Source organism: Trachurus trachurus (assembly GCF_905171665.1).
Source record: "Trachurus trachurus genome assembly, chromosome: 5".
NCBI lineage: Eukaryota > Metazoa > Chordata > Actinopteri > Carangiformes > Carangidae > Trachurus > Trachurus trachurus.
Window position 1 is genome coordinate 28,818,668 of NC_139896.1, and position 23,268 is coordinate 28,841,935.

A 23,268-nucleotide genomic window follows, 5' to 3' on the forward strand; every position below is an offset into this window, starting at 1 on the left:
CCTGATGATGGTGCACAGTTTTATAGGCTAATTCAAGATATTATCTGTAGCTACTAATATGATGATAGGCCATTCATTATATGTATGTTTTTCTTTAACCCACATCTTGATTAAATTCAAAGTTATTTTGAACATGTAAAACAAAATAAGGCACAATTTCAGTTTGTTCCAACAAGCTGAAGAACAAAAATTGGAAACAAAAACACAAAAGCATTATCGTACATATTTGAAAAGGAGTGAGAATGATCATCTATCAGCCTAATGGCAGCGCTGGAGGAACCTGTCTGTCTGTGGACCATGAACGTTACCAGTCTAAGGTTTAGAGACTGTGTCCAAATGTTTGACTGGTATTATTAAATGTGATGACAATCCACCTATTTGCTGATATATCTTAATCTGGATCAAAGGGCTTGACCATTTGATTTTACCATCCCTTTAAGCCATGTATGACTTGAAGTGTAAATTATTTTATAAATCAGAAAATCTTTATTGACATCACACAAATGCAACGAAATTGAGGCGGAGACTCTCAATGTGGTGCTAAATATATTAAAAAGTGCAACGCACAAACACCAGTAAAAATAAAAAAATATTAACAATAGGCAGATTCACACTGATTTAAAAAAAAAAAAAAAAAAAAAAAGGATATTGCACATCAAATATTGTATTTCTCTGAGCTAATTTTATAGTACATAGCGTAATTCTATCTGGAATTCCATCAAGCTCAGTGTTTTCAGTCCATTATTTAACTGTGTTAAACTGTGTGTAGGCTGGACAGTCTATCAGATGATATAATGGGCTGCACTTCGAAGCACTTACAGGGTTAACTGTTTTAGATGATGTTTAGAAATTTCATTACCTGTCCTTCAGGTAAATGGTTGGTTAGAGCAGCATGGCTAGAAAATCTCAGAAATATTGGTGAAATAGGACTGAGCTGGAAGAAGGGGAAACATGTAGGGGGCTAATTTCGCTTTTTTCCTTCATTGGGGAACATATCACCTATTTATTCGTCATCCATCTGCTCTTTAATGTAATGTTTTAGCACACAGAGTGAGATGGCATATGAATACAGTATACTACATTGAAGTTCCTCTCATTGGCTTATCACAGGCTTTACTTCAAGGAGAAAAAGAAAATAAAACAATGAACAACAATGACAACAGTTGTTGAAAATTTTAATGTTAACATTTTAATTCTAATTTTGTTTTAAACATTTAAAAACTATATATACAGTATATATATATATGTATACTGTATATATAGGTTAAATGCCTTAGACATTTAGAGAAGTTGCTCCATAGCTCTTTCATAGGTCTTTTTAATTGCATGTCAGTGTGGCATCATACACATCACTAGCCCATGTAAAAGAGAATATGATCATTTAAGTAATTACCAAATATATTTATTCAGTACTAGTCTTATTAAATAAAAATCTATCTCTGGAATAATCATTTTAAAATCGAGCTAAATTTAAAAAGGGTTAAGTGCCATTTGATCGAAGTATTTATCGGTCAAAGTCATCTTCACATTTCACATGTCAGCTGACACTTTCTAATGGAAAAACATGGTTTACACAACAAGTGATATTTCTTTAAGACTGCAAACACACAGGCACGCTCAATCAACAATGTTTACATGTTGTTAAAAAACTGCTGCAATACTGAGTAATGCAAAGATTACTGCGCCTATATCCTGAGAATCATAAAAACAAGAGAAAATAAATCAATAATACAAGTTTGGCTTGATGATATCATTAATCTTTGGTAATCTCTGCAATCTTTTCAAGTCAAATATTCAGCTCATCAGTAATATATGTTTTAGAGAGGGCTTAAAACCAGCGCTTATCTAAGCTTCATCAGGAAAGGCAGGAACAGCAGCTAGAGCCGGGATGAGCCTCTCGTACACACTGATGCCTTTCAGGAAGACTTGCTCATTCAGGAACTCGTTGTGGTCGTGCAGCAGGATCGGTGTCCGGTTCATTGGTGAAAATCCGATAGCAGGGAAGCCCATCTAGATTTATTCATCAATATAAATATCCAACAATGTCAGATTTCATGATAGATGAATAAAAAGACAAGTAAATCAACACTCATAGAAGGTGCTTTCGTTCTTGCTGTGAACTCTTCCAGCACTTATACTCACCGCACGGATAAAACGGCTGTCTGTGGCAGCTGGAAATATCTCTTTCTCCAGAGTCATACTCCTGCAATGAAGGTGAACATCAAACTTGACTTAATGCAATCAAAGGAAACTCTTACAGATTTATAGTCACTTTCCAAAAACATCTTTTGACTGCTGTAGTCTGTGTCAGATACGACCAACAGATGAAAATCTGCTTTTCCTCAGATCACTAACAGGAGCCAGGCTAGTCAGAACACCTCCTTGGTGGGAGCTGTGAGAAAATGTGCAGCAAAGGTGTGAAGATTCATGCAATGAATATATTAAAAGGGTTGTATGAGAGGAAATAAAGACTACAAAAACCATGCAGCATACTCAGTGATACACTTGTATTACTGGGAAATCAGAGTAGGACTAGTCAGCATGGCTCAACTGATCAAATAAACTGCACCTGTGTTAACTTGTGTCGCGTTTCCACTACGTGGTACCAGCTCGACTCCACTCAGCTTTGGTACCAGGTAATATTCTGAAGGTCGTTTTCCATTGCAAGATAGTACTGCCTTTGTCTGCAGTGTTTTCACGTTACCTTTTAGTATCTCTTTACCCGTTTTGGAACCTTGGCCGAGGTGGTACCAAAAAGTAGTACCAGGTACCAGGTACCAGATTCCAGGCACCTTTACATAATGGAAAACCAAAAAGGGCGAGTAGAGTCGAGTAGGGATGTGAATCTTTGGGTGTCTCACGATTCGATTCAATTCCGATTCTTAGGGTCACGGTTCGATTCAGTATCGATTCTCGATCGATGTGCATCACCTGTAAAAACGGGGCTGCTAAAAAAAGTTCTCCTGCAGCTCCACAGAGGAGCATCTGCTGTTCCTCTCTCTGTAGCTGCCCTCTCTCTGTAGCTGCACTTTGTAGGGCATTGACGAATACTGCATTTTAGTATTCGTCGAATACTTCCCAAAAGTCGACTAATAGTCGAATATTCGCCTGTTTTTTTTTATTTATTGTTTTTAATCCATGCGGCACCGCTGCTGCCAGACCTAACCCTCCTCACGGAGTTTGCCTCTCTTAATGACCATGAAAACACAATGTAGGCCTATTTAAGATCAACATTGCATGTAAATTGTGAAACAAATGTAGCAATCTCGCTATTAAACGTAAAAATGTCCACAGGTTGCATAACGTTTACAGACGTTGTTTATTGAAATAACACATTTTATCCAAATTGTTATTCAGAATTAATAGAAAATATAGGCTTTAAATGTGTTAAACAAAACGTAGCCTACTCACCACCACAGTGCAACATCATAACGAAAAGTGCAAAAAGAAAAGCAACATACTGTAATCCAGCAGCCTGTGCCTGCTTAACAGTTATTCGCTCTCGTCAAAGTCCTCCTCTTTAATAATCCTATTCTTGCGCTCCTGGTTTGCGTTCAAGAAAACAAGGGCATCCACGTGAGCTGGGTGCAAACTTGCTCTCTGACGGGTAATCGTGTTCCCAGCCAGGGAGAAAACTCTCTCACTCGGGGTGCTTGTAGCGGGGACCGCCAGGTAGACTCTGGCCAGCTTTGCCAGGCGGGGGAACTGCTTCTCCTTGCGGGCCCACCACTCCAGGGGGTTGCTCGTGGTGGAGATGCGGGGCAGATGGAAATATTCTTCAACCTCCTCTGGACAGGTGATGCCAGCCCTTTTTTTCCCACTGGTGTAGTGAGGCCCAAACAGTTCGTCGTAATCACTTTGCAGTCTTGTTTTTTTACTCCCGGGCTCCTCTCCGATTTTGCCCACGTCACTGTCTGCTGTGGCGTCATCGGCACCTGCAAATAAAATCACAGCCAGAGTGCCGGTCGTGTTTGAGTCCAGGGTTTCAGTGAATTTAAGTTTAGCTATTTTCAATTTTGCAAATATATTAAAGCACGGACGTGACCTCACATACGCAAGCACACCACAGTCTCTCTCTCTCTCTCTCTCCCACTCCCTCTCTCTCTCACACACACTCACTCTCTCAAATTAATGAATAATATTTACCTGTAGCTACAGGCTGCTCCGTCTCTCCATCTCGCAGTAGCTGAATCAGGTGGCTTTTAACCTCCGCTCTGGTGTTCTCTGGAAGGAATCGGAGATCTTTAAATCTGGGATCCAGGATGCAGGCAATGATGGGAACAGATCCCGCCAAGTCGTCATCAGTGTCCAACTTGAACCTGGTTTTCAGCTGTTTTAGTACCGTGTTCTTAAAGTTGCGAGTTGCTGTTACATCCGACTCTTCAACTTTCAGCACCACATTCACCAGATTGAGGATAACGGGGTAGATAAATGAGAGCCCGACGTGCATTTCCCCACACATGATCGTAGTTGCCTTTGCCAGCGGTCTCAGCACAGGCAGTAGCTGCTGGATTAGTTCCCATTGCGAGGCTCTCATTGACAGGGCTTTTCTGGCGGTGGATTTGGTAATAGTCTCATCTTCGAGTACGGCTTGGACAGGGATGCGCTGCTCGTTAAATCGCTCCAGCATTGTAAAGGTTGAATTCCAGCGCGTGGGACAGTCGTTCTGGAGCCTTTTCTCTTTCATATTTAGCTGGGCCTGTCGCTGCGTCAGAGCACTGGTTGCTACAGACGAGTGGCGAAAGTGGCTGACCACGCGCCTCGCCGCATCTGTGGTTTTTGCCACTTCAGTTAAATCCAGCCCCGCCTTTATCGCCAACTGTAATGTGTGTCCAGTGCAGCCGAGGTCGTGGTTGAAATCTTCACACAGACTCATCGCCAGTGTCATGCTGCTAGCATTGTCATGTAGAACGCAGAACACCGTCAGGCCCCACTCACTTATTGTGTCCGTCAGTCTCTGAGCAATGTTAACAGCGGTGTGTCGCTCTGGCATGGCGCAGGTGCGGAGGACTTTTGCCTTCACCTCCCAGGTGTCGGTGAGATAATGCGCTGTCACCGTGATGTATGCCTCCATAGTTGGAGATGTCCATAGGTCCGTGGTGAGTGAAACACTCTGATCTTTCATTTCAGTTGCTAATTGCGCTCGCAATTCATCATACTGGTGTGTGATGTTGTTCCACAGTGTCCTATGGGACGGGATAACGTAACCCGGCTCGAAAAAATGGATAATGTCCTTAAAGCCATTTCCAGACACCGCAGCAAGCGGTCGCATATCCTTCACGATGAAATTCACCAACAGACCTGTTATTTTCCTTTTTCTTTGGTCGGATATCTGGCGTGTGGAGAAGTCTCTCATTGTTGTCTGTTGTTGGTGCTTCTCTCCTCTAAAGTCGCCGCTGCTGCCGCTAACGTCGCCGCTGCTGCCGCTAGCCCCGGCCGGGTGTAGCTTCAAATGGTTATGCATTGTAGTCGTACTGCCATGGTACTTTAGAGTAGCCTTACATATATTGCAGCTAACGGTTTTATCTGTTTTGGTAAAGTATTTCCAGACCTTGGATACTTGCAGGCGAGTATCGAGAGCCGCCTCAGCCATTTTACTTTCAGTCTCCTTTCTCTTTTTTTCAGTCTCCTCTCTCCTGCTGCTGCTTGGCGCCCCTTGCGTGCTGACGTCACACGCACGCACGCACACGCACGCACACACACTGCACTAGTCTCACATGCCCCCAGCTGCATATCTGCGGTACCGCTTTATTACAGCACCGGGCTTTTGAAAAAAAGAAAAAGACGAATATTCGACTATCACGCACAGCGTCGAATAGTGGTTTTGATAGTCGAATATTCGAATATTCGATTATTCGGTTAAACCCCTAGCACTTTGTATAAAAAAAGTTCAAAATGTGAAGATCTAACACCTCCATCTGAGCCCAGATCAGCTGCACAGCCTGCGTGTGTTTTATAACGGCAAAAAAACAACAACAAAAAAACCACTAATCGTCTTCTCAATTGACAATAGAGGATCGGGTTGCTGATCAGCACAAGCCTAGTCACAGACACTCACTAGAGCATTCTTGCCCTCTTAGCAGTTAAAGGGATAGTTCAACATTTTGGCAATGCTGATGCACGTTCCTGTTAGGGGCAGTTTTCCAGCAAGCAGTCTCTTCATTTGCCTTGAAAACAACTCCGTCTCGTAACGTTCCGTTATTATCTCATTGTTGTTGGATTGTGTATTTGATGAGGAAAACCAAGAAATCCCATTAGCCTCTGTAGCGTAGCTCTGAGCAGCTTGCGGCTCTGCTCCGCCGTTCTAAAAATAGCTTGGACCGACAATTAAAGGTAGCGAACCTACTCCTACTATAGGGATTATGGCAATGGGCCAATTTGCCAAAATGTTGAACTTTCCCTTTAACAGCCAGAGTTGTTTGCAGCAACATAACTAGCTAAACAACAACGCTTTGTACGGAAGCCTGTGAGGGCGCGCAGAGATGGAGGAAGAGTTAATAAAACTTTTTTTTTTGAAGTTTGCGGATTGATTCAGAATAAGAATCGCGATTCTTACATGAATCAGTTTTCCCCCACCCCTGGTGTCGAGTGGAGTCGAGCTGGTGCGGCATTAGACACAATGTGGATGATTCTAGATGTCACAGTATACTTTGGTTTACTCCACTTCTTTTTTCAGTTTGCTGTGTCCATAGTATTTGTAAATACTTTATACAGCATCTGTTGTACTCACATTGCCTTGCAGGCTGAATTGAAGGCGTTCCACCAAGGATCATTCTCCTCTGTCGATGTCACGTTTTGATTCATGTGTTTCTGCAAACAACGGAGCTAAGTTAGTCAACCTGACAACAGCAACCAAGCGACAGCAGCTACACAACAGAGTACTGAGTCAGCACTGACCTGAGCAAACTCGTAAGTGACATCTTCTCCTGCTTCCTTACACCACTGTTTGATCTGTCTCTCAAACTCCTGACAGGGAAACAACACTTTAGACGTTAGTGTTAGTTACTGTAGAGCTTACATTGAGCTGGAGGCTATTTAACACTGACACGTCTGTCGATAGATGAGACGGCTGCACCGACTCCATCTACAGATACAGACATCCACAGCTGCACACCTGGAGATTTACTGTAGGTGGTATTCTCAGGTCAAAGCTGACGTCCATCTCAGCTGGGATGACGTTGTAGGCCACGCCTCCTTTGACCATGGTCATGTTCACTGTGGTGACATCACCAAGCGTGAAACACTCAGTCGTGTTTAACCTGAAATTCACACACAAAGTGTAAATTATTGCGATTCCAGTTAAACCATTACCCCTTTTTTTGACCCCTAAATCGTTTTCCTGATGGTCACCCAGTGTTGGGGGGGAGCAAAAACCGTGACTACAATTGATGGTGCCATGGTGTAACTCCGGTTTGCCTGCATCAATTTTAGTCAAGTTTTTTTGCTTCCCCCCCCCCCCCCCCCCCCCCCCCCCCCCCCCCCAACACTGGGTGACCATTAGGACAACGATTTAGGGGTCAAAAATGACTGGAATTCTCCTTTAATTAGTAGGTAGGCCAGTTAAAGAGTTAAAGGGATACTTCAACATTTTGGTAAATTGGCTCATTGCCATAATCCCTATAGTTTTAGGAGTAGGATCGTTACCTTTAATTGTCGGTGCAAGCTATTTTTAGAATGGCGGAGCAGAGCTGTGAGCTGCTCAGAGCTACGCTATGGAGGCTAATGGGATTTCTTGGTTTCCCTCATCAAATACACAATCCAACAACTGCAAAATGCACTCATGGACAAGTTGTGACCTGCACATTCACCACGCTATGAGATAATAACGGAACGTTACAAGACAAGAGTTGTTTTCGAGGCAAATGCAGAGACTGCTTGCCGAAAATATGCCCCTAACGAGAACGCGCATCAGCTGCTCCGCCATTCTAAAAACAGCTTACACCGACAATTAAAGGTAACGAACCTACTGCTATGACTACAGGGATTATGGCAATGGGCCAATTTGCCAAAATGTTGAACTATCCCTTTAAACTAGTTAAAACCCCAGATCTCACAAGATTTTTTTGCAATAACAGACTCTGTCACATAGTGTCATCTACAGTACAACCTGCATAATAATGGCACTGTTTTAATATCCCAATATGTGTTTGAGCACAGGTGGCACATTTTTGTCACAACAGGGGTAGTCCATAAATCAGTGCTGCTTACACTCGGCTTTGAACATAAACGTGGCATTGTTACTCTAACAGTGGCTCATGAAATCACATTAGTATCACGAAGCAGCCACAAACACACAAAGAAGGGGAATAGTCATACTGGGAGTTAATGGAGGGAATCAAATGTTTAGATTTTATATTTGAAAAGAAATAAATGCAAAAAGCAGATAATCAACCGGAATGTCAAACTCTCCTATAATCTTCTTCATAATACGATACAGAGTACATGGCCTATATGTGCATTTACCTGTGTCTCTCCTTCTCTCTGAAGTCCAGGAATGAGTTTATGATTTGGCGCTACAAAGGAAAAGACAGTGTGGCCATTGACACAACACTCTGTATTAATACTGTTTTATTAACTGTTTACACGACACCGACTCTTACCAGCTTTTCAGCAGCTGTGTTCTCCACAAACCTAGACCCATGGCCTGGACTTCCTGGGCAGTGGACAGTGATCCCTAGAGAGGTAGAAAAGACTGAAGTTACTATCCTTTACAGTTTAAAGAGGAACTAAGATGAAACGTGGAAATCCTGGAATCTGATGAGATGTGTGGTTGTCTTGCATTGTGTGTGTATTTTTAACTCACACCAGGGGTTCCTTTCTCCATAAAACACAGTGAACGCTTCGCCAGGGTTGGCCAGACCTACAGAACACACGCAGAGAAAACTCACCGAAAGAGAACTGTAAAAAGGACAAACCATGGGCCAAAGAACAGAGGTTCATCATATGCGACTAACACCAGGATCAGACTACACCATTTTTTGTCTTTTACAATGGTCATCATGTCAGATTAAACACTCAGTGGCATAAATTCTTGCAGTGTCTTGTTCGGGAGACTGGCAACACTACCCCGAATAATCATCGTCCACGACCCTGCGCAAGTTTCTAGGTCGTCAGAGAGGCATGACAAGAAACTGTCAATTATGGCGAGTGTAGTGCTGTGTGATGCAAGCGGTCTTTTGCTCAAATATTTAAAAGAAAAGCAAGAAAAAACGACTGGGGCCGTTCCTGGGTGTGCTGAAGAGGACAGCATGGAGAACTTGAGGTAGGTAAACAAATGCACCTCAAAACCATTAACTGTGTACATAAAGCGAGCTAATGTACCTTCACTGTGTGTGAGCAATGCGTCAGAGCGCTCTGTCAAGTACAGACTCTGCACCACAACAAGTGTGCAGGCAGAATCACTTTAGAAACTGCAAAAAAAAAAATAACCTAGACATGGACAATAATTCAAATGATTTACAGATCTTAATTTAGATCATACAAATTCCAATAACCCAATAACCAATAAGCCAAATCTTTTCACCCCTCCTGTCCTGTGGTTCAGGAACAACTGGTAATGGTGGGATTCATTACAATAGATTTCACAGGTGGCCTCACACAACAACACAAATATTGACATTGCTGTTATAAAAGGTGATTATGAAGGAAGCAATGTCTCTCCCCCTCATTTCCTGTTGTTCCTGTCTTCCCACTTTTCTAATAAATGCTGAAATAAATAAATAAAAACCATTTATTATATTTTTCAGCATCAAACCAAACATGACAAATGATCATTGTTAGATGAAGTCATAGTCTGAAGGAATAACCACTAAGACCGTGGAGGTATAAAGATTTGAGAATTTGAGGTTTAGATATGATTTGCATGGCTTGTGTGGCCATAGTTCACACTCCCTGTTAGTGAGGGAGTGAGTGTTCAGGTCTTTATTGAGTAACTTTTGGTTATTTATTTACCTTCATCAAGGGCGAAGCCAATGTTTAATTTTTGGAACTCTGGATGCTTAACAAATGTTTCCATTCCCTTGTGACCTCCAACTTCTTCATCTAGACAGAGAGGGGAAAAAAACATGCATTTATCATTGGTCAAAGCTGCCAATTTCCTCTCAAATACAAAGCACTTTTGCCAAACAAAATTGAGGTTTGAATTACAGTATAACGGCAATAAGTCACCAATCTTCATCTACCAGTAGTTACATTTCAACACCTGACTGGTACTGCACTGGTTTGTGCCAGGGTGTTGATGTTTCCATTTAAGTTTAGCAGAAAAAACAGCACATGCATCTTATGCAAACTCAAAGACTTAGTCTTTGATAAGCTGGGAAACCACTACACGAGTTGGGCCCAGTCGGTACAGTCGACATGGCAAGTTGGGGCAGAGATTTGTTGTGCTGAAGCCAGTGGGTTAGTGTGTACTCCAAATCTTTTCTAAATCGTAAACTGTGAAAATCATGTAGTGTGTCCCCAGCTTTAGGTAATACACAAAATATGGGCATGTAGTAAGCTTCATTCATTTTGGAAGTGTATTTTTCAGCATTTTTCTGAGGCTTTTGGTAAGAATCTGGTACCCAACCCTCTGGTTGCCATACTGGGGGCCACAAGTGTCTTTTCTTCTGTCAATAAATTTGAAATAAGAGCAATTCAATTTGGGATGGTGATCGCAAAAAAGCTGATTTTACGTGTGTGGAAAATTTACTTTGTGCCTACATATAATTTATGGTTGTAGAGAATTGTCAAACATCTGGAGAAACTGAGATTCTACAATGAAGATAGAGGAGATTAGAAGTTTGATAAAACATGGAACCCAGTACTGAATTACCTTAAAATGTGAGCCCATAGACACTGGCTATTGTATACAACCTCACAGTGCAAACGAGGATATGATTCTGTATATGTCTACCTACTTAATTTCTTTTTTCTGCTTTCTGTTTTTGTTTATAGTATACTATTTTGTTTATAATACTCATCTTATAATGACCATGAAATATTCTAATCCAAGATGTGCTGTGTTCTGCATGTTGTGTGTTCTTTCTTTCTATGTATTTTTTTTGTGTGTGTGTGTGTGTCTCTCTCTCTCTCTCTCTCTCTCTCTCTTTTTTCTTTATTTTATTTTTCTCTGTGGTAAAAAATGACCACCTGTTAACAGCATCATAAACAATGCAGACTAATAAAGACATGTAAATGCCTGTGTGGGTGCATCCGTGTAGTGTTGAGGCTACACATTAGGGATGGATGAGGGAAGCGACGAAATATCTCACCAGGAACAAACATCAAGTGGACAGTACGCATCAGTTTCCGTCCCTCTGCCTTCAGTCGTCTGACTGCCTGGATGTACCTACAGAGAACAGAGGGAGATGCAGCACAGCTGTGATGGAAATAAAAGAAAAATGGCACCTGAACTGACAGTATACAGGTGGGATGAGTGGGTTTAAAATCAGGTGTTTCTCATTGCACATGATTAGAAGTGAAGATCACTACAGAACTAGAGCACAAATCCTGTTTAATAGAAGTTGTCAAGGCAGTTTATACCCACTGTATAGTTACACATTTCATGTCCTGTGTTCCCCGGGCAAAAATGTTGCCCTCAGCATCTTTGAAAGCACTGAAAGCATCGTATTTCCAATGTTCCTGGAGAAGAGATTGATATCAAATCTATTTTTTTCATGTGTATCACAGGTAATAACAGGTGTTTGACGCTGCGAGCACAGACAGGCGCCATACCTGGAAAACAGGTACAACATCTGTGTGGGAATTGAGCAAGACGGATTTCAATCTTGGGTTGGTCCCCTCCCATGTCATGATGGACACAACTCTGCCTGGACAAACCTACAGATGGGAACACATGAACACTGTCTCATTTCAGAACAGGTATTATACCGTAGAGTTTCTGTACTCTGCTTATATAGCATGCAATCATGTGTGTGCTGTGTACCTCAATCTTTTTCATGGGTAACCCAAGCTCCTCTGCTATTCTGTCCAGGAACCGGAGAGCAGCATCTACAAATGATTAAACAATATATCACATGGTCATAACCCCGCTGTTGTTTGTTGTCATGGTTCTGTTGGACTTTGGAAAAAGTCAACAAACCAGGGCACAAATCCAAGGAATCTGTTTCAACCTATTTTTCAGCCTCTTGTTCAAGTCAGTGTATCAAGGTGACCAGGTGATCAGAGGAGCTTTATTCATATAGGTGCATCTCCATGAAGTAGAATACGATAGTGGAGCTACTGAACCAGACTAAGGGTGAATTCCAATTCCTATCTTAACCCCTCAATCTCAACCCTTAAACTTAGCGTAGCCCCTCAAAACCAAGTGTTAAGGGCTATTTTGTGACTTAGAAATGGGACACCCCTTAAATGCAGATACGTCTTCAGACTGTGGGGGGTTTGGCATTAGTTTATTATTTTTTTATATTTGCACTGTTAAGCCTGCCAGTTTAATTATAAACCACAAACGCAAATCATCGACAGGTCCATCAGGTCCATGTTTTAAAATAAAAAATAAATGTTATGCAACAATGAGGTAAATAATCCATTTAATAGGCCTAAACTAAGATAATACAATGGTTTTCGTAATATTTATATCTCTATTAACAAAGAAAATACTGCATTCTGGGTAGCCCTTGCTCCCAAGGGTGGTGTCAGAGAATCTCAAAATCGAGGGCTATTACAGCCCTTAAATGTGTCCCTCTCGCTCATTTTTGAGATTGAGGGTTAAAATAGGAATTGGAATTCACCCTAAGACCATTTAAAGGCTCAGGAAACCTTTGCGGGTGTTAAGAGTTAATCAGCTAATTAAAGTGTGACACCATTTGGTTACAATAGTGAACTTTTTCACTATATTCTATTTTTCTGAATTTGGGGTTTTCATTAAATGTAAGCCATAATCATTGCAATTAAAATAAATAAAGATATAAAATATTTCATTCTGTGTGTAATGAATCAACATAATATATGAGTTTCACAATTGAACTCCTAAAATAGACAGATGCTAACTGATGCAGATAAGAATTGGACTTTGGTAAATAAGATGATCAAATTGATACGAGCGGATAAATGTCACACTGGCTGGCTGACTAGAGGTCAGTTTAAAACGTATTGGCATAACATTTTACTATTGTCTTGCAAGATATTATCACAAAAGGTGAAACAGCAGTTGCATTAAACACTGTGTATTATGCAATCTAAAGTCATCAAGGTGTAAACTTATCCATAAAGATAATTGCCACAGCTCCATTAGTGATATTTTAACATGGTGTTGCTTGCACTTTATTTTTTTTAAAACATCTGCTGGTATTCTCATATGTTATTTGTCCTTTTATTATCTAATTTGTCTTTTATTGATTGTCTGTCTGATTGATTGCCTGAGAAGTGCCAAACTGAATTTCGTTGTTAGAATAAAGTCTTCTAAGTTCTAAGACAAGTGTCTCACCGTAGTCAGGCTCTGGGTGGACAGTCCTGAGACGGAGGTAGTCTCTGAACAGGCTCACGGAGGCGTCCTCTCCCCCGGGACGGCTCTGTCCTCCTCCTGCACCTGGACCGTCTTTGTCAGGCAGCATGGTGTTGTGATGTGTGTGTATTCCTCTGAGGACACGAGGACAGGGCCAGTAAATACACTCAGCCGTTCACACTGTCCCAGTGTCCGGACAACATGGACATGAATGTGACTTTTACTGGTCAGACGCGTCTCGTTTTACACCACAGCTCCTGTAAACAGCTTTGTCCTAACAACCATTAGGTAACAGCGCGGTCAGCTGTCGGCAGCGTCACCTGCTAACGCACCTAGAGCTGCTGCTGGGAACACTTCATGCTAAACTAGCCAGCTAGCCTTTAGCTTAGTTGACGCTACGGCTACGGCTACAGCTACAGCGGCTAGAGCTGAGGCTGATTAGTAAACAGACATGAGCAACACTGATTTATTCCTGAATTATTTTTAGCTGGAGTTGTGACAGTACTCACCCTGTGTGATCAACTCGCTGGTCAGGTAACGGTGTCAGCTGACTGATGCCTGCTGACGGCCCTTCCTGCCCTTCAAAATAAAAGTACGGACGCTGGATTTTAATGCCTTTCTTTTAATTTATAATACATTTATTTATATGTTGAATTATTTTATTTTTTTATCATTATGTATTTATTTCACTGCACAGACAAATTTTCAATGACTGCCATTATCTTTTTGTAGTCTGACAAGCAAACTACAAGACCCTCTTTGGATTATAAAACACAAATAACAATAGAAAAAAAAAAAAAAAAAGATTGTATGGGTTGCTCAGAAGGAGATGACAGCCAAATTTGTATGCCCAAGCCAGGATGACTTTCATTTAAAACAAATAAAAATTATAATAAAAAAGAATAAAACATTTTTTTTTCAGTTTTGTTCAAGCCTCATATATAGCCTACCCCATGTTAAAAATAACAGTTCAGTTCAACATCCTCAGCATTGACATCACTTAAGTCTTCAGAAGAACATAGTGTAAAGAGAAGAAAGTGATAGCATATTTTCCTACATTTCATTGTTACTGTGAGATTGACATCGTCAAGCTCAACTTTTTGACTCCATTATATAAACAAAAAACAAAAAAACGCTGTTAAGGGATTGAGTCATTGTTACAGGGTTGAAAGTTTTTTTTTTGAATCAGACAAACCAAAGTGCACCGAATTCAGAGAATCATCCAAGAGATTTAACTTGATCTATAAACCCATAGACGATTGATTGTGAAGTTTCATAGTTATGAAGCTTATTCTTCAAAACAGCCAGTATCAGTAGTGGTCTCTTTCCTATTCTGACAGTTATTCAACACCTACTTTGTCGGTAGTGGTGGGAGTATTGAGATAATTTTCCTGGCAAACATAGCAGGAGTGTAAATTCACCTGATGAAAGCAAGGGTCTGAACAAGGCATCATATTGTAAGAGCCAGTCTTGCTAATTTACATTTTCAAAGCCAACAGTGGTTGAGTGTCAAAATTGTGTTGGTGATTCTCATGCTCAACACGTCAGAGAAAGCTATGAGACGAGAAGGGAGATTCATTACATTCTGAATGGAAAACCACATCCATCCCAACATGGCATTTTATCAACTGAAACATACAAAACACAGAATTCAATGTTTTTATTTTAAGCTATGCACATATCTTAATTTAGGTTTTTTTCGTTGTATGATTGTCAAAATTATTGCAAATATATTACATATAACTTCATCATCATTATCAAATAAATGTGACATTTTTCTTTCTCATTTTTAAATGCTCCATGTTCTTTAATACATTTTTGTATTTCGATGTGTATCAGTTCTTTTTGCTTTTGATGAGAACAGCATGTTTGCCTGGAAGCAGGAATGGTTACCAGATGGATACCAGATAATATACAAATTTGTCAAATGTAAAGAGAACAGAAGCTATTTAAACATGGGGACCTGCTACATTTGCATATTTACAATAACCTACATGTCACCTACAAAAATGGTAACTGTAAAGCAAACACATTCCATGTTTTTACATGCAAAGAGAGACATGAAACACATGAAACTAAACTCACCACTATACACATCTGATGCTATTTTTAAAACAAGCTGAGCTGAACTAGTGTTGTGTTTGGGGTGAAAAATTGAAAAAAAAATAGTTTTATAGTGGCAACAACTGAAATTAATTTCATAAATATTATAATGTTAAAGTTCACTACACAATTTTACATGCCATTTTCAATGTAACAAAGCCTACTCCCATGCCAGTTATTTACACGTGATGATAATATGTGAAGGGTGTTGATCTTAGTACCTTTTAACAGAACTGTCAGACTTCACTGAATATAGGACTGTCAATCCTCTTCTTATTTTTCCTCATCTTCATTTTTGTTTCTATCTTTCTACCCCATCTTCCCCTGCTGTGCATTTCATTTCAGTTGGCTGAGGAACTCGATCAATCCCTGGTGAAACTCTCGGGGTTTGTCCATGTAGCAGGCATGACGAGCTCCTTCTAGCTTGAGCACGAAGTGATTTGGAAGTTGTATGAGGTTCTTGTGGGACTGGGCACCCAGATTTGTGTCCAGGGCTCCAAACACAATCAGAGTGGGAGTCTGGAATCAGAAGCAGACATGAGTGAGAAGTTAAAAAAAAAAAAAGGGGGGGGGGGGGGGGGGGGGGGGGGGGGGGGGTGCTATTCAGCATTAAAAAAACATTGTCACACATCAGCTTTGTGAGGAGACACAACACACTTTTCACTTCTTTTGAAACTGGCTGCTTCATGATGATGCAACACAAATGCACTATTGGGCAAAAGTTTCATACAGTGCTGCCACTGATGTAACTCTTAGCTGATCTCTGAATGGTTTTTTTTGTCTATCCTTCGGTCCCACTCTTTCAGTAATTCCTTGAAGGCATGGGCCATGCATTGGTTATGCCTTGTTATTAAGGTGGACAATTGCCCCCATGGTAAGAAATGCTTTGGGTTTGTCTCCCCTGGCTGGAAATTAATTTGATCCTAATATACTTGACCTTTATTACTGTATAAGTGTAACAATAACCAGGTTTCACTATATCACTGTTGTGGAAGTGAAGAGATTCAAAAGATTTTGGAGCTCAGTGTTAAAATATATCTCTCAGATCACATCTTCCCTTGTACCTTCATGTCCTAAGTTATGTATTTTAGGCATTTATTCAGATGAATGTTCTTTATATTGTAAGGAAAAAAAACTGGTTGACCTTTTAGTCTGTTGGAGGGGGGGGTACAGATTTTTTTTCCTAACCTATCTTTCTGGATTTTTCAACATTTTGGCAAATTCGCCTAGTGCTATAATCCCTATAGTTTTAGGTAGGTTCATTACCTTTAATTGTCGGTGTAAGCGCACCGATATTTCCGGGCTTTCCCTCATCGAACTCATCAAATACACAATCCAACATACTCCAAAACACTCTTATGGACAATTTGGGAGATGCACATTCACCACGCTATGAATGATGAGGGAAACGTAGAAATAGCATGAGCCTCCTTTGCATTAGCTGAGCAGCTCACGTCTCTGCCCCGCCGACCTAAAAACAGTTTGCACCGACTAGGACCACTGACTGACAGCTCCTCTGTGGAGCTGCAGGAGAGCTGCAGGTAAACCGGCTGGAGAGCAGCAACGTCCTCTTTTTTTCTTTCTTTTTTTTGCAGCACGGTTATCACAGGTGATGCACATGTATGTCTGTATAGGCTACATTTATTGTCTGATCTTCCTTCATGGGGGCTGTGCTGCACATACTGTAAGTCCTCCTGTGTAACTTTTTGCTGCGAAATATGACTGAAGGCACGTGGAAGTCTGCACGCCCCCATGGGTTGACGACATAAAGAGCTAACAAAAAAAAAAAATTAACCAATTATTCGGTCAAAGTTCTTGTTATCGGTTAAACGGTTAATCATGTGCATCCCTAGCACTGACAATTAAAGGTAATGAACCTACTGCTATGACTATAGGGATTATGGCAATAGGCAAATTTGCCAAAATGTTGAAATATCCCTTTAATGTCTCTAGTAAATTACTTTTACTTTAAACATGTCAAGATGGACTTCAAAGTTGCAATGAAAATAATCATCATTTGTAGTCCCACTGTTTTCAGCAATACCTTAAAGCCATCGACCATGAATTGGTTATACCTCGTTATAGGTGGTTTACTGATGACACAAAATGGACTACTGCCCATGGTAAAAAATTATTTGGGACCCCAGAGCAGTATCACAAAAGCTGTGTGGTAATATGATTTGGGTTTGACTGAACTTAATGGATATTTACATGTTCACATTTAGGTGCAAAGGCCTCAGTTTCTTTATGTCACAGGGCCCCCTAGTGGGTTCATTTGGTCATGTCTCACTGGTATGGACTCCCCACACATGGGCAGTTATCCCTGATGTTTACACACATGAGATGCTTCTGGGGCCATTCCCTTCTACCTTTTGTTTCTGTTCTAACACGTCACTCATCACCGGCACATCAACACAATGTTTCTCCCACTCACCTGAATATTTTGGTACTGCTGTGGAGTGTAACTTCGGGTCCCAACTGGTGCTATGGGAATGAAGCCGTGTAGCTGATCGCTGTTCTTCATGAAGTAGGGGATGGAGTAATGTCCGCTCATGGAGGGGCTCAAAAGCACTGGGGCCCTGACACCCAAAGACTCCATGAATCTTGCAAGGAGGTCCACTCGACTCTGGTCTGTCTTCAGAGCTTCTGAGTCGGGGGATTTTCCATAGCCTCCAGGAAGAGGAAAAAATGTTCAGGAAAAGAGATGGAAATTTCTTAATGATTCTAAATATAAATACAAAATGCTTGTTCAGGTTCTAAAACATCACACAAAGAAACTATTTACACTAATGTCTGTACTGTATGCGGTGATGTATTATACGATACATTAACTGTGCTGGTTATATTATTATCAAACAAAAATTAACAAAAATGGGGTGGTGCGTGGCGCAGTGGTTAAAGCGGCCGCCCCATGTAGAGGCTACAGTCCTCAACGCAGGCGTCCCCGGTTCGAATCCCACGTCGGGCAGACCTTTCCTGCATGTCATTCCCCCTCTCTCTGCCTCCCCCTTTCCTGTCTATCTCACTGTGCTATCAAATAAAATAAAAAATATATAAAAATAAATAAATATATATAAATAAATAATTTATTTATAAATATATGAATACAAATAAATAAATAAATATTATACTCTGCAAAATACTTGCAAGCAAGGCTGGATGCTAAAATTCTTGTTTTTTATTTTGTTTTTGTATTAATCTGATCTATAAATCGATTGTTATCTATTTTATATAATAAATCTGTTTATCAAAAAATCTATAAGAAAACAATTCATTTTAATAGAGATATGACTGCAGTCAGCAGGATTAGTGTTGATCATTTAGAAGAAGAGGTTCAGTCCTACCAGGCAGGTCCATCGCTAACGCCTGATATCCATTAGTTGCCAGCAGGGCCATGGTGCCAAGTTCTTCCCAGGTTTTGGATGTGAAGGCCTGGCCGTGGAGAAGGACAACTTGCAGCCTGAACAAAAGAACAATTCAGAAAATAAGTGAGTCAGTCCAGAAAAAGAATACACACACACGGCCACACACACAGCTACCATCACCTACCATGTTTTTCTTAGCCTTCACTGTCTCTTTTAGCCACATGGGGCTTGCAATTTTAATTTTTACCACTGGTATAAATGACAATAAAGGCATTCAATTCAATTCAGTATTCAGTGTTTAAACTTTATACACAGTACTGTACAAAGGTTTTAGGCACTTCAGATGTTTAGATTCTTATCCATTATGCAGTACCATCCAAGAGGCTTCTGATTGGTCCTACATTTATTCTGCAACCTGACAATGACCCTGAGTCCCGCAACAGATGGTAGAGCCCCCCCCCACCATAGAGTCCTTAGTCTGGGATTACATGACGAGACAGAAGACTGAGACAGCCTCAATCCACACAAGAACTATGGCGAGCACTATGTTCTCCGAGACGCTTCAACAAGCTGCCAGTCCAGAAGCTTGAAGAACTGTGTGCAAGTGTCTGGAGGAGAACTGGAGCTGTGGTCACACCAAGTGATGATCTGATTTAGGTTTCTTCTGTTGACGGACCGTTGGATGAAGTTAATCCATAAATAAAGACTATTTGTGGCATTTTCACTTTACTTACAGTGCCTTTTGTACAGTACTATACTGTATACTAAGTGGTCATGCTGTGCTGTGTTCTCTTTCTTAGATAATTGTATTGGATTTAAAGGGATATTTCAACATTTTGGCAAATTCACCCATTGCCATAAACCCCCTCTTAGTGGTAGGTTAATTACCTTTAATTGTCGGTGCAAGCTGTTTTTCGAACAGCGGGGCAGAGATACAAGCAGCTCAGCTAACGCTACAGAGGCATATGCTATTTCCGGCTTTCCCTCATCAAACTCAAAAAAAAAAAAAATCCAACAACCCCAAAACGCTCTGGTGGACAAGTTGTGGCCTGCACATTCACCACGCTATGAGATGATAATGTAAGATTACGAGATTTTTCAAGGCAAATGCGTAGCTGGAACTACATTCATGACACGGCTGTTGGGTGAAATGATTTCAAAAGCAAGTAGTTCTGAGTATTTGCTTCATGTGTCGTAATGTTACATAATTAAACATAATTATTTCATAGCGTGGTGAATGTGCAGGTCACAACTTGACCACAAGAGTGTTTTGGAGTTGTTGGATTGTGTATTTAGTTTGATGAGGGAAACGAGATACCGTGCAGCTCGCAGCTCTGCCCCACCGATCAGAGAACAGCTTGCACCGACAATTTAAGATAATGAACCTATTCCTAAAACTATAGGGATTATGGCAATAGGCAAACTTTCCAAAATGTTGAAATATCCCTTTCATAGTTGAAAGAACAAAACATATCGTCACCTAAAATGCACTAAGCAGGTCTCTGCTTGTGTTATCTCACCTGGGCAGTATCTGCCGTCCTGCCCCATCAATGGGTAGGGCTTCTCTGAAGAACAGCGGCGGGTCCCCGGGCAGCTGTCCTGTGCGGACAGACACGTTGATGGTTGGAAGTGGAGGCGGAGGAGTGGTCAGCAGCCCCATCCTTTGAGCTTCCAGGGACGGTTCCATGCTGCCTTGACGTATGGATGGCAGCAGCAGGTACAGCAGCAATGTGGCCAGCAACACCAGGCCCAAAACCACCAGACGATTACGCAGGAAATTCATTTCACCAAGATGAACAACCTGAGGAGAGAAGGCAAACAGTGGCATGGTGTCAGATCCACTCATACAGCGTTTGTTTGTTTGTTTGACAGTGGGCTAACGTTAAAGCAGACTCCCCATCCATCCAATGACAGCTGTGGTTCAGCTCAGGAAACTTTCTTTACAATATTTGCGTTTGTAAAGAAACATTCAAGTGAAATCTGGCTCTTGTTTACAATCATTCCTATAGGCTACAAAAAAAAGCAACACAAGCCTCAGGCAAACTGATGTGGCCACATTTCCATGGACGTCATGGATTAACTTGTATTCTACACTCCAGAGTGACTGACTGGTATAGTTTTCTATTGTGGCATAATGTGAGTGTTTGCAGCTTAGAAAGGACACGCTGGCAGGTGAAGGCTGCACCTTGGTAAAATAAAATAAAAAATACCACAAGTCGCTCATGCAAACCCCAGCAGCTGCAGTGACTCCAGTGAACGGGAACAACAGAGCCGTGTATGAAGTTAAAGGAAATGTGTGGCTCACTAGCGCAGGGAAGCAGTTAACGTTAGCCAATGGTCGTCATTTAGTCAGACCATGTAAAAGAGCCAGTGTTAGCTCAACGTGTCGCTCCTGTTCCGTCTGCAGCTCTGTTAACGCGGACGCAGACTGTTTGGTGAAGCTGTGCAGCAGCGGGGAAACATACCGACACACCGGAGACAGCTGAGACCGATCACTGACACAGGGACGAGGCTGCCTGCTCTGGCGTCATGTCTGCACTGCTGCTTTCCTCTGGTGGGAAATGTTGCTGGAAGGGTCGATACTGCTGCTGGTAGCTAGCTTTCACGCTACATCTTACTACAAATAAAAAACTACAAGCACGTTCCGTAATTTATGGAAGGCACGAGGACTGATAAACCGGCAGAAAAGACTGGATATACACTGTCGCACGAGAAACGAACAAGTGCCTGCTGTATTAAATCTACCACGGACCAAAGCATCGATTGTAAATAGGGTCTTGGAGTGTCTGTTCCCCGTCGGACCACATTAAGTGCTGCACACAGTCCCAACTATTTCCTGTCAACAAATAAGTTCATGTAGGATAGATAATTTCATTTATAAATTGAAACAAATTTGTGCTGAAAATGTTGTGTAATTTTCTACACTTTGAACGAGTCGAATTATTAACCCCTTCAGACCCTGCGTCCATTGGAATGGACATGACATATTTCAGTCTCTAAACAAATAAATACTCTGTAGGCTAATTCAATGATGTCAGCAATGGGTCCTGATTATCCAACCACAATCATGTTATGACTTTGAGCACACTCTGAGAGAGTGACAGACATCGGACAAGACAAGCATGGTGGGCCGACTGCAGAGAGGGAGGAGGAAGCGCCCATTTTCAGTCAAAAATATAAATTTATGTTCATGCTGGCCAAAGCAATTTGCTGTCAGTATACTTTTAACTGTTACAAGTCATAATATTTGAAGTTATTTTAAACAAATATCATATCATTAATTTGTAGGATTTTTTCAAAGTCCAATGTCCATTGCAGTGGACATCAGGAGTTAGGCGAGGTAAGCCAACACTCAAATGCTTAGTGTCAGTATATAAAGAAACAAAATACCTGTAAGCTTTTCATAGGTAAAGCATGGTGTAACAGTTTATTTATTCATGATTATAACATTTTTAATATATATTTTTTGTTCATAATGTTCTCATAATCATAATAATGAGTGTCAAAGACTCCCTTAAACGTCTCGTAAATCTGAACTTGACTCCTTGAATTCAGGCAATGAGGAGGATGTTACCAGGAGTGAGATAGGTGGTAGGCCTAAGTTTAGAAATTAAGACAGTTTTTAATTCTTAGTATGTGGTTTTCATCAATTTAATGTCTTATCTAAATGGAATGGATAAGTATTCGAGAGTGAGAATACATAAAATGAGTTCAAATGTGATTGTTTTGTTATTAGATTCAGAGAGGGACAGTGGAGAGGTTACAGTACATGCATGCCAGAAGAACTTATGTGGCAGATGAGATTGAGATAGAGGAGACAGACAGTATAGTGAAAGAGGAGGACAGGAGGAGATGACAGTAGCAAGGAAGGAAGAAATCAAGTGGCGTCACAGGCCATTCACTACAATCATGGGCACATCCTTTTTAGAATGCTCCAATTGATGAGGATCATCCCATAGACCCTATGAAGACATCAAACAATATACTGTATACAGTGGCAAGAAAAAATATGGAATTTCTTAGTTTTCTGCATTAATTAGCCATTCAATGTGATCCGATCTACATCTAAGTCACAAGTATAAACAAACACGATGTGCTTAACCTAATTCCACACAATTATAATATGTCATGTCTTCATTGAACATGTCCAATAAACATTCACAGTGCAGGTGGAAGAAGTAAGTGAACCCTTGGATTTAATAAGTGGTTGAACCTCCTTTGGCAGCAAAAACCTCAACCAAACGTTTCATGTAGCTGCAGATCAGAACTGCACAACACCATTGGTCCTTACAGAACTGCTTCAGCTCAGCCATGTTCTTAGGATGTCTGGTGTGAATGGAGGTCATTCCATAGCAT

At 41.0% G+C, this 23,268-nt stretch overlaps 2 protein-coding genes and 1 long non-coding RNA gene across 3 annotated transcripts; all 3 read right to left on the minus strand.

The window, feature by feature from the left end:
• Positions 1 to 1,158: 1,158 nt before the first annotated feature.
• Positions 1,159 to 14,012, minus strand: LOC310985749 (aminoacylase-1A-like). The gene is made up of 15 exons (XM_083971387.1): positions 13,954 to 14,012; positions 13,427 to 13,578; positions 11,927 to 11,991; positions 11,716 to 11,820; positions 11,528 to 11,622; positions 11,253 to 11,329; positions 9,952 to 10,041; positions 8,804 to 8,860; positions 8,601 to 8,674; positions 8,464 to 8,513; positions 7,115 to 7,259; positions 6,898 to 6,966; positions 6,731 to 6,810; positions 2,143 to 2,203; positions 1,159 to 2,010 (listed from the first exon to the last, which is right to left on the minus strand). Exons 2-15 carry the CDS (start codon positions 13,551 to 13,553, stop codon positions 1,846 to 1,848), a joined length of 1,260 nt encoding a protein of 419 aa, XP_083827513.1. The 5' UTR covers positions 13,554 to 13,578; positions 13,954 to 14,012; the 3' UTR covers positions 1,159 to 1,845.
• LOC310985750 lies at positions 2,212 to 6,716 on the minus strand. The gene is made up of 3 exons (XR_014595368.1): positions 6,343 to 6,716; positions 5,875 to 6,261; positions 2,212 to 3,013 (listed from the first exon to the last, which is right to left on the minus strand). It is a non-coding gene; the product is annotated as an uncharacterized lncRNA (long non-coding RNA).
• A 1,083-nt stretch (positions 14,013 to 15,095) lies between the features above and the next one.
• abhd14a (abhydrolase domain containing 14A) lies at positions 15,096 to 21,694 on the minus strand. The gene is made up of 5 exons (XM_083972755.1): positions 21,378 to 21,694; positions 20,433 to 20,713; positions 18,892 to 19,007; positions 17,982 to 18,217; positions 15,096 to 16,066 (listed from the first exon to the last, which is right to left on the minus strand). Exons 2-5 carry the CDS (start codon positions 20,693 to 20,695, stop codon positions 15,884 to 15,886), a joined length of 798 nt encoding a protein of 265 aa, XP_083828881.1. The 5' UTR covers positions 20,696 to 20,713; positions 21,378 to 21,694; the 3' UTR covers positions 15,096 to 15,883.
• Positions 21,695 to 23,268: the final 1,574 nt, after the last annotated feature.